Consider the following 12262-nt stretch of genomic DNA (forward strand, 5'->3'; position numbering starts at 1 on the left):
AAAAAAAAAAAAAAAAAAAAAGCCCAGTACACTCTGTAAAGTGGTCAAGAAAGAGTATCCTGCTGTAGAAACTATACCAAAGCAGACACTGGAGCACAATGCAGTCCTTGGATCCTGTGAAACACACTTCTAACCCTTGGAGCAAGCATGTTAAATGATAACTAAATGGGACAACATTTGTGAAAAACTTGTTAATGGCACGAAATAACATATGTATAAAATCATGTGCAGACAATTCGCTGATTGCGCAATAAGTCAGAAGTATCGATCATGGAGTTCATCAAAACGGAATGGGGAGGCAGAAAGCTTCTGTACAAAGGGTATGCCTATATTATTGATAGAACCACAAATTGTCCAATTGGTCAATTGTCCCATCTATAAGTTGTCTGTCAGCTAATTGTTTGTTGATGAATTGTCTGTCTACTGTATAAAATATTCCTCTTTAAGAAATATCCAAACTCACCTTAGTATCACATTCCTTTATCTCTCTCAGCAGTTGGAAGAGAAGACTGAAGGAGGGACTTAAATACTGGAAGGAAAAAACAAATGTAGAAATAATTAGTTAATTGCAGTTGTGTTATAACATTCAACATAATTAATCAGAGAAAGAATTTAATTATGATCAACAATGTTTATTAACAAAACATTTTTAATATATATGTAATGTACAATTTCTTATATGTAAGCTGTGTGAGAATCAAAAAAAATATGGAATTATCAATCAGAGTTGAAATATCTCATAAGTTTAGGATATAGACTCTAATTGCAACAGGAATGGTCTCTTAGATTAGAGAAGAAAATTATCTTCTTAAATATGGAACACATAGCTTCCAGCCACAATAAATAAAATCCCTTTTTCATCTGTCATTGCTTACCAAAAACTAATGGTAAATATAACTGGCTGCAAAACATGTCAGGAAGTATTATAACAGAGTTCAGGGAAATGACTGGTTGGTATCTCCTAATATATTATTATTTATGAGTGATTCAAGATAACTTTTGATTTGGGCATACCATTCAGAAAGTCCTGTGGATTGCAGTTGGCCCATGACTGCTCTACACTGTCAGTCAGCATGCTAGATATAGCAGCCAAACGTTTGTTTTACTTGTGTCTTATAAATGTTTCAAATATGCTGGTTAACTTATCCCAAGATACTATATGATAAAATCTCAAGTTACTAGTAAGTTCTATTTGAACCAGCATTTCACTAGACATCTAATGCCAGCCCTACAGAGAAATAAAATTTTGTCAGACAAAACCATGAACTGCAGACATTATGGAAAGAAAATGGAGAAAGCAATATGTTATATTAATGACTGCCAAACATCCTCAGTTCAAAGGTTTATTAGGATTTAATCAAGATATAGAAAAAAAAAAGGGAATGCCGCTTCCAAAATCATCTCTTAGGATTTTTGTTGTAGTTTAAACAGAAGTCTGCTTTGATTGAGAATGCCTATGGTCAAATATGTTGAAGGCACACAGCCTTGCGGTTAGGGTGTTGCACTCAATCACAAGATTCATCATCATCATCATTGCTTAACATCCGCTTTCCATGCTAGCATGGGTTGGATGATTTGACTGAGGACTGGTGAACCAGATGGCTACACCAGGCTCCAGTCTGATTTGGCAGAGTGTCTACAGCTGGATGACCTTCCTAACGCCAACCACTCCGAGAGTGTAGTGGGTGCTTTTACGTGCCACTGGCACGAAGGCCAGTCATGCAGTACTGGCAACGGCCACACCCAAAATGGTGTATTTTACGTGCCACCTGCACATGTGGTTTTGATTTCTAGACTGGCAGCGCATTGCATTCTGCAGCAAAACATTTCATTACCTGTTGTTCCAGTCTGCTCAGCTACAAATTGGTAACCCTGCAATGAACTGGCATCTAGTTCAGGAGGAACGCTGGCCAGCATGCCTAGCCACTGGGGTGGCATTCGAAAGCGACAACTTTGCAAGGAACTGCACTGTGACCAGTGGTATACAGCAATATCTGATTGTCTAGTCAATACAATGATGATCAAATGTGTTCTAACCCTGATCATCTTATTTAATTTTTTAGGGATTTGAAGGGCTATACATAATCCAATGTACCCCTCCCAGATTTTAAAGCTAGTACAGAAGTGAGGCATGGTTTATAACACCAGAAATGAAAGAAAGTGCTTGGAGTGCTGTGAAATGTGGTTCTTAAGGCGAATACTAAGGACAGCACGGACAGACAAAGTGTCTAATGGAGAAGTGATGAGCTGGGCTGAGGTAAACAGAAACTGCTTCAAAAGATGAAGGCCAAATTTGAGATTTATTGGTCATGTGATGAGTAAAGAAGGCCTGGAGAATTTAGTGATGAGTGGAAAGAACTGAAGGGAAAAGAAGCAGAGGAAAGAGGAGGAGGAGGAGAATGTGGATGTCAAGCTTGATGAACTGGTAGAAAGAAAGAGGCATTAAATATCAGGAAGTGGAACTGTTAGAGAAAAACAAAGAACAGAGAATTGTGGCAGGACATGATTGCTGATGACTTTCATTCTGGACAGGATGCCTAAAAAGGAGATTGAAGACGGTCTGATTATAAGAGATATTTGCCATTTCTTGCAAGACACAATAGGGTTAATATCATAACGAGGGACAGCAACAGGAAGGTTGGGGGCTAAATGATAAATCGTCAAAATTTAATCAAAAATATACTTACTGGCAAAAACTGCTCAGTATTAAATTCAAAGTCATCTACAGGTACAGAGAGGTTAAGGAAAAATAAAACTGGTTTTAAATAAAACCAACAAAAACATTGCAGTGAAGAATTAAAACATTATTAACAAAACTTTTAACTTAATTTCAGAAGCTAATGACACAACATTACATACTAATTATGATTACAATTAAATAGTCAATTTTATTATCATTGCTTTTGAATATAAGTTCCAGTTATATATACATATGCAAATATATATATGTATACACACACACACATATTGATACATATACATGCGCGCACACACACACGCATATATACGCACATACACACATGCAAATACATACATATGGGTGATGGATGAGGAGAGATTACACATCACAAAATGATGGAGTTTACACTGATTAAAGAAAAAAAACAGACACAAAAACAACAAAAAATAATATATATATATATATATATATGGAACTGAAACAGTTCTACTGGGTAGAACAACCAATTAGGGCCAACATCAAAGTCCAACTACTCTGACCAGTTGTGTATTTTATATCTGTCTATAAAAAAGAGAGATTTGAGCAAAGGACAAAAAAACAAAGTCCCTGAAACTGAAGTAAATGTAACAACATAGAGACTGTAAGTCTGACAAAAGGATATCAGTCCTGAGTGTGTTTGCAGCTTCAAGTCGTACGACCAAATCCTCTTTCTCTTGCAATAATGGAAGTATAGTTTCATACAGTGTTGCTCTCAACGAGACCGACAACTTTACACCAACCCACTGGCTCACCAACCATATCACACGACGACGTATAATTCGGTAACTGTAAAAGACATTGAGAAACATCCCAATCAACAAAGATATATTATAGAATAACCATCATCATTTAATGTCTGTTTACCATGCTGGTATGGACCGGACAGTTTGACAGGAGCTGACAAGCCAGAGGGCTGCACCAGGTGCCAGTTGTCTTTTCTAGCATGGTTTCCATGGCTGGATGCCCTTTCTAATGCCAACCACTTATACTAGATGCTTTTTATGTGGTGCTGGCATTGGTAGTCTTTATGTGGTACCAGCATGGGTGCTTTTTATGTGGCTATAACAGAGTAATTTATGACTGGCTGCCCTTGGGAGCTCCTCTATGCTGATGACCTTGTTTTGCTCTTTATTGTGAACCAAAGTTGATTTTTTTCAAATATCAGCCATTTACATAACTGTCATTATTAAGCTGTTGTTAGGAACATAAATTAACGTGAAATTTTGATGGAAGGCTTTCATTTTGATCACTTTAAAACAAGGAAGTTTGCTTCTTACCTAGTGGTTGTTTAGTTAATTTTGACAATACAGAAGGGTATGAGAGATAAAATAAGAGATTGAATGGTTTGTCCTGTAGCTCATGTATTAAGTGAGTTTGTGAAAACACTGGTTAAAATAGAACACATCACTAACTTACTTTGTATGTTTGTTCTGTAGTTCAGGTATTAGATGGCTCGTGAACCACTGGTCAAAATCTATGTCATCAAAAAGGTCAAAGGATGCCAATCCTACTGCGTTGTACACTGGAATATAATAATAATAATAATAATAATAATAACAAACAAAAATAAAACATTTAAAATGTTGTTCAGTCAAGAGTTTATAAAATATTTATTGTTTGTTGCTCTGTTCAAGAAGGTATTTTATTAACTCTTCTGAAAGCATATTTCTGTTAAAATGTATCATTTCATTTAATTTTGAAAATACTGAAGAACTTTGTAAATTGACTGTCATTATTAAGCTGTTGTTAGGAACATAAATTAACGTGAAATGTTGATGGAAGGCTTTCATTTTGATCACTTTAAAACAAGGAAGTTTGCTTCATAGAACAATGAGTAGTTCCAGGGAGATCGGTATCGAAAGAGGTAACTGTTTTGTGGCAGAATTCTAAGCACACCAGAAAAAAATGTTTAACGGCATTTTTGCTGTCTTTATGATCTGGGTTCAAATTCTGCTATGGTCAACTTTGCCTTTCATCCTCTTGGGGTTGAAAAAGTATTAGTTATGCACTGGGGTTATGTAATCAATTCACCCTTTTTCCTGAACTTATTGGTTTAACCCTTTCGTTACCAACTCGGCTCTGGCATGGAGTACAAATGTCTTGTTTTCATAAGTTTTGAATTAAAATCTTTCACCAAACCTTAGCCACAATTTATGTTCCTAACACTAGCTGAATGATAACTAAGTTATTTTTACTAAATTCTTTGTTATATTTAAAGTAATTGAAAGAAATACAGAGCATCATAAATAAATACAGTAACGAAAGGGTTAAACATCTTAATGTTAAAGTCTTTCAATACAAGCAACTTTTTGGAGGAAGTATTTAAAAATCTCTAACCTGTTATACCAGGGTATATTATGATGGTATATAATTTGTATAATGTTGGTGTTGACCTACTGGTGTCTACATATATCATGATCCTTGTTTTGGTGTTCACTTTTCCATGTTGGCATGGGTCACACAGAATTCACTGGAATAGATTTTCTACAGCCAGATGCTCTTCCTATCACAAACCATCGCCTACTTTCAAGATCAAACAAATTTCTACAGAAGATTTAAATCGAAGATCACCACTTACATGATGGTGACACTCATTTACAACTACCATGTAATAGCAAAAGAAGGACACACACAAAACAGGCTTCTTTCAGTTTCCATTCTGCTCACAAAGCTTTAGTCAGATGGGGGCTATAGTAAAACATTTACTCAAAGAGTTGCACAGTGGGATTGAAACTAAAACCATGTAGTTGGGAAGCAAAAGTTTTAACCAGTCATGCACAGGCATGGTTGTACAGTTAAGAAGTTCACCTCCCAACCATGTGCTTGGGGATGGGGGTGGAGTGGGAGTTCAGCTCCACTGTGTGGCACTCATCAAAGCAAGTGTCTATTATTGCCTGAGCCAACCTTGTGAGTGGGTTTGGCAAACAGAAACTGATCATCTATCTATCTATCTATATATAAGTAGATATATCTTTTAAATTTGTTTATATTGTTATATATATATATACAAATATGCTTGTATGTGTATCTTCTTTTCTTGACATTGTAAGAAAGTTGTAAACCAGCATCATCATTATAGAAGCAGTGTTGTTCATTTTCAATCTTCCATGGAAACATGTCTGGCCACGGAGAAATATTACTTTGCTTAGAAACAGGTGAGGTTTGGCAACAGGAAGGGTACCTGGCTGTAGAAAATTTTGCCTCAACAAATTCAGTTGTAACCCATACAAGCATAGAAAAGTGGACATTAAAATAATGATTATAAATGTGTGTGCGTGATACTGGTATTAACCACTTGGTATATATTATGTTGTTAATCAACTGAAATCTCATGAGATCATCACTGAAGTTATAATTTATCTTCAAACACTTTAGCATTTGTAGATCTCAGTTGTTTGAGAATCTAATCACTAGTTTTTTTTCCTAAATATCTGTCAAATAGAAGTCAGTTATTACCAGCATCCTTTCGTAAAATTGCTGCCATATCATCGACGCCACATGGGCCTTGGACATTCTGAACCATATCAAGCAGAACGGGTGCCAACGTACTGTGGAAGTTTTTGAACAGTGACAGAAATAAAACTTCAGTGCAAGGCTGTATAAAAGAGAAAGAAAAACATTAATCCAAAAAAGAATATTGTATTCATTTACTTGTTCTCTTTGACACTCCCACAAATTTACCTACTCACCCAACCTGCCAACCTAGGTTCTCTGCCTGTATCCAGCTTCTTATACCTTGACCGCATACCTTCATATCTCGTTTTCACTGTCCTTTCACTCTTTCCTGCAGCAGTAGCCATATAACTCCTCCACAGCAAGACACGTGTTTCAGTCTCTCTTTCCGACTTTAGCCTCTCTGCACCCACTGCAAAGCCACATCCCTCAATATTGCACCCCTACTCTGTCTAGAGGGCTTGCTGTGTGAGTTACTTGGTGACTCCATGAATGGTGGTGCCATGCAAAAAGCACCCAGTATACTCTGTAAAGTGGATGGTATGAGGCAGAGCACCCAGCTACAGCAACCTTGCTAAAGCAGTCCTCAAGTTTCTGTCAAACCATCCAACCTAATTGTGAAACAAAGATGATGATCACCATGCACAGGAGGGAGATTGTGGAATGGTTTCATATATAAATGTATGTAATACAAAAGGGATTGTATTTTCTTAAAGAGTGTTATAAACTTGATGCAGTGATTCAGTCATTTGTCTGTTAATGTTTAACTTCAAGTCAGCCCTTACAAAGCAAACTCCTGATCAAAGGCAATCTAACCTTGACCACACCAACTTCTTGTGTATTCAGGACTACAAAGCCAATTTGTCCCTTTTTAAAGGAGCAGGATGTGATTTGAAAGATCTGACTGCTATACTTTTAACCCTTTGGCATTCAAACTGGCCCCTTCTGGCCCATATATTCTACCTCTCGTACGAACAAACTGGCTAGATCTAGCCTCTCACAACTATCCTACAATGTCATCAAAATCTCGAAGCTACAAGATTATGCATGATTAATTCAAAACAATGCAAATCAACAAGCATTACATTTGAATACATAAACTGAATGCTAACTCCTTCTATAAATTCTATATCATTTGCACCTCTCTCCTCTTGTGTTTTAATGGTTACTTCTGTCTATCTGTCTCTCTCCTGTGTGTGAGTGTGGTTCTTTTACTAAATGTGTGCCATCAGACTTAATATGCATACCAACCCTGCACTCCTTACACAAACTGTATATTTCTCTTTTCCTCCAACTTCACAATATGATGTAAAGCATGACTGGAGAAATCACCCAACCAATCAATCAACTAATCAACATTTGTATTAGTTACTGTTAATTAGCAATACTTTATTCTGTTTCACTAGATCCAGTGAACAACTGATTAATTAAAACCTCCCTGTTCACCTCTATACACCTGTAGTAAATTGGTACTTACCTTTAGTGAGAACTTGTATGAATCTCCACCTTCATCCTGACCTAAAAAACAACAAAGAACAAGAAACAAACTTGTATTGTTGAGTTGTGAAAGATCAAAATGAAAAATTCTATTAAAAAACATAAAAAGAAATAAAGGGTTATTATTTATTTTCTGGTTGTTTCAGTCATTGGACAGCAGCCATACTGTAGCATTGCCTTAAAGGGTTTTAGACAAACAAATCGAACACTGAACTTATTTTTAAAATCTCCTACTTATTCAATTGGTCTCTTATACCAGACTGCTAAGTCATGGGGGACATAAACCAACACCAGTTAAGTGGTAATGGAGGGGGGAACAAACACAAGGACACACAAAACTATATGATGGGCTTCTTTCAGTTTCCATCTACCAAATCTACTCACAAAGGTTGGCCTGGGGCCAATAATAGAAGACACTTGCCCCAGGAGTCACATAGTGTGACTGAACGTAATACCATGTGGTTAGAAGCAAATATATTTAACTTTCAATATATGAAATAGTTTGACTTCAAGATTGATACTTACAAAATGACTCTGGATCAGACTCCCACGTTTGAAGATCTTCTGGAGACAGCAGAAAATAACGGTTTATAAGATAGCAACAAACCTCAGTCAGGGTACTTGGAGTGAGAGTTTCCATCTTTAATTTGTGGGCTTCCACTGAAGCTGGATTTACCTTTTCTGCAAATACAGGAAGAGAAATCTTTTGAGACCAACCCACCTGAGATTGCCCTTCATTCTACATTACAAACTTCTTGTTTTAAAGTGAATGCTTTGACAGGATCCAACAAGCCAAAGGGCTGCATCGTACTCTTGTGTCTGCTTCAACGAGCTTTATATATTACATGGGTACCCTTCCTAATGTCAACAGCTTTTTAAAGTACAGTAGGTGAATTTTTTTGTGACACTGTAAAGTACTGGAGTTACCAAGTAACATGCAAAACAAAGAAAAAGACCACTCTGTTTGTCTGTCTCTCACAGATATATATATATAATGGAATAATTACTATGAAGCATTGTGTTGAATATATTGTATAAAGGATTGTGGGTAAGGCCGGAGCAGTGCTAAGTAAATGCAAGGTAAATCACAAGAAAACAAATATGTGAATTAATGTAGACTTACTTTGTGTTCAATATTTTGGGGTTATGACCCCATTTTCAAGAAACTGTCGAATATTGATGTGCGTATGTGTAAGCACATTGGCAACATCCGTCAATTTCTTGAAAATGGGGTCATAACCCCAAAATATTGAACACAAAGTAAGTCTACATTAATTCACATATTTGTTTTCTTGTGATTTACCTTGCATTGTTTTGGCTTTACCCATGATCTTTTATACAATATATATATATATATATATATACACACACCACCATCATTGTTTAATTTACAAGTCAGATCAGGAAAAACCTGCAACTGAATACCAAGTACTTCAGTTTCATGGTTGGGTGGTTGGCAACTAAGCTGAGGGGTTGTGGACACCTCAGCAGGACTAAAATTGAGACTTGTCAAAAGACTGACGAGCTCACTGTGAGCCAATGGCCATCCACACAAGTGATGTCTCATAAAAACATCCTGTATGTGGGCTGGCAAACCATGCAGCTGGTCCAAGACAATGGCCACAAAAACTCCAACGAAAGACGTATTGTGTTCTGGAGTTGGTGTCATTTAGCATCCATTTTCCCATGCTTGCATGGGTCAGACAGAATTTGTTGAGGCAGATTTTCCATGGCTGGATGCCCATCCTGTCACCAACCCTCACCTATTTACAATCAAGGTAATATTTTTCCATAGCTAGACATGAATATTCATGAAAGACTGGAAACAAAACAACTTTGCTTGTATGACAGTGATGCTCATTGACAACCATTACATGGTGTCCAGACAAGGACACACACAAACACATGAGAAGCCAACAAATAAGAATACTTTGTTCTTATTCTGTAACTTGAGTAACAACTGATACAAGGCAGAGGGAATGCTTTAATTCTCCATGCACAAGGCAACGTTTGCTCCAGTACTGGTGGCATGGTAAGATAGGCTCAGTCTGTGCTGTAAGACAGAATCAACAACATTGAAATTCTTGGCAGGGTGTCAAAATATCAGAGAACATGGAAGAATATTCACCTTTTCGAGTATCAACTTTGTAACTATCAGTGTGTACAATAATTTTCAGCATATTCAGACAATTTACAGTAAAGTGAGGAAAATGGAGACCTGAAAATACAGACGAAAATAAATGAGTTAAAAGAACAAATGAAAATAAAAGGCATTTAAAAGGAATCTTAGAAATGTCTTGGATAACATTATTATTATTATTATTATGGCCAGATTCCAACCTGGGCCACAACAACAAAGTCCATTATTCGTCACACTTCTTGGTCCTTGAAGTCCTGGATACCATTCCAGGCCAGTGTCTGCAACTGAGTTATTGATGTGTGACAACGTTTTCCTCTTCTTACATCACAATGAAATGGGTTCCGCAGAACTAATTCGGATGCTTCCAATTCTGGAGAACAGGGAGAAACTAAGGGCATCCAGCTGTAGAAACATTGCCAGATCAGATTGGAGCCTGGTGTAACCATCTGGTTCACCAATCCGCAGTCAAACCGTCCAACCCATGCCAGCATGGAAAGAGGACTTTAAAACGACGAAGATGATGATGATGATCATCATACTCTAAACCAACCCGCAATTTTTATTACAATTTCTCCCATTTTCTAATATATATCTTGTATCTTTTACTTGCTTCAGACATTAGACTGTGGTCATGCTGGGGCACTGCCTTGAAGAATTTTTAGTCAAATGAATCGACACCAATACTTTTGCTTTTTAAAGCCTGGTACTTATTCTATCAGTCTCTTTTGATGAACTGTTAAGTTATGGGAATGTAAACAAACCAACACTGGCTGTCAAGCAGTGGTGGGGGACAAACACAGACACACACACTCATATATATATTCTTTTATTTGTTTCAGACATTTTGACTGTGGCTGTGCTGGAGCACCACTTTGAAGAGTTTCAGTTAGCTGAACAAATTGACCCCTGTACTTATTTTTTAAAAGCCTAGTACTTATTCCATCAATCTCTTCTGCTGAACTGCTTAGTTATGGGATGAAAACACAGGCACACACACATATACGATGGGCTTCTTTCAGTTACCGTCTGGCAAATCCACTCTGTACAAGGCTTTGGTGGGTCTGAGGCTATGGTAGAAGACACTTGCCCAAGGTGCCACACAGTTGGACTGAACCCAGAACTACGTGGTCGGGAAGCAAGCTTCTTACCATACAGCCACACTTGCGCCTATATATATATATGGGCTTCTTTCAGTTTCCACCTACCAAATCCACTCACAAGGCCTTGGTCGGCCTGAGGCTATAGTAGAAGTCACTTGCCCAAGGTGCCACGCAGTGGAACTGAATCCAGAAGCATGTGGCTGGGAAGTAAACTTCTTACCACATAACCATCATCATCATCATCATCACCATCGTTTAACGTCTGTTTTCCATGCTGGCATGGGACGATTTGACTGAGGACTGGTGCAACCGGATGGCTACACCAGGCTCGCCTGAATAAATTTTTGTTTAGTGAAATGAATGCTATTATGTTTAAACAGTATCAAGCTCTGCAATGTTGGTAGTAAACTCTTAGCGAACAATCCATAAGCTAGGTTCAAATCCGACTGGTGGTAATTATTTCTTTATTTACACTCCTGATGTCCTTCAGATAACAAGATGGCCTAAATTCTTGCATCCATCTGTTCTGCTGATCAATAAGATTGCTCACCCACCCAGAGATTAAACTACTACAATAAACAATACTAGTGACCATATAAAGTACGAAGAGTAACCACATTAAATGATACTGCAGCAGATACTAGTTGGTGGTCACATGAAAAGGTGCCACACCAATCAAGTTAGAGACCATGTAAAATGGCACTGTTGTCATAGTCAGTGAGCAGATGAAATGTGCTTCCAAACCAGTACAAGATGGGGGACCTTTGACAGGTGCCAGCACACCTGTCAGTAAGCTGACAGGTGACACTAGAATCAAGAGAAGATATCACTTACTTTCACCAATATCCACAAAGTTGTACCTTGCTACAAACTGCAAAGTTGTTGGTATAAACTGGACAAATGAGAGAGGATGAACTTCCAACATATCTATCAGCTGTAGAGGAGAGAGAAATAAGATAAGGGAGTAGTAGGGGACTTTAATAGTGGTGGCTTATTAAAGAAAGGTGAGGGGAGGTGTCGGAAAATATTCATGTGAGGGATTAAGGGGAGGAGTGAATTGAGGGGGGAGGAGTGAATTGAGTGGGGGAAGAGCAAAGTGTGAAGAGAAAGCAAGAGCACTTGGAGATTTTATTTATTTACATATATATATATATATTTGACAGGAAGGACAACAAAAGAAAGAAAGAGACGTCGATATTATGCAAATAGAGGAATTTATCTGTATATATATATATATATACAGATATATATATATATATATACAGATATATATATATATATATATACAGATATATATATATATAGATATATATATATATATATATACAGATATATATATATATATATACAGAT

At 37.2% G+C, this 12262-nt stretch overlaps 1 protein-coding gene across 1 annotated transcript in view; it reads right to left on the bottom strand.

Annotated features, from left to right (window-relative positions):
- Positions 1-12262, bottom strand: part of LOC106884472 (importin-11) — a 66799-nt gene that overhangs the window by 16241 nt on the left and 38296 nt on the right. The window contains exons 10-18 of the mRNA XM_052972227.1: positions 11744-11843; positions 9798-9887; positions 8195-8350; positions 7650-7690; positions 6176-6314; positions 4136-4241; positions 3342-3505; positions 2688-2728; positions 464-529 (exon numbers count right to left, since the gene is read on the bottom strand). Coding sequence (XP_052828187.1) covers positions 464-529; positions 2688-2728; positions 3342-3505; positions 4136-4241; positions 6176-6314; positions 7650-7690; positions 8195-8350; positions 9798-9887; positions 11744-11843 — 903 coding nt within the window. The remainder of the gene's footprint in view (positions 1-463; positions 530-2687; positions 2729-3341; positions 3506-4135; positions 4242-6175; positions 6315-7649; positions 7691-8194; positions 8351-9797; positions 9888-11743; positions 11844-12262) is intronic.

The sequence above is a fragment of the Octopus bimaculoides genome, chromosome 12 (assembly GCF_001194135.2).
Source record: "Octopus bimaculoides isolate UCB-OBI-ISO-001 chromosome 12, ASM119413v2, whole genome shotgun sequence".
NCBI lineage: Eukaryota > Metazoa > Mollusca > Cephalopoda > Octopoda > Octopodidae > Octopus > Octopus bimaculoides.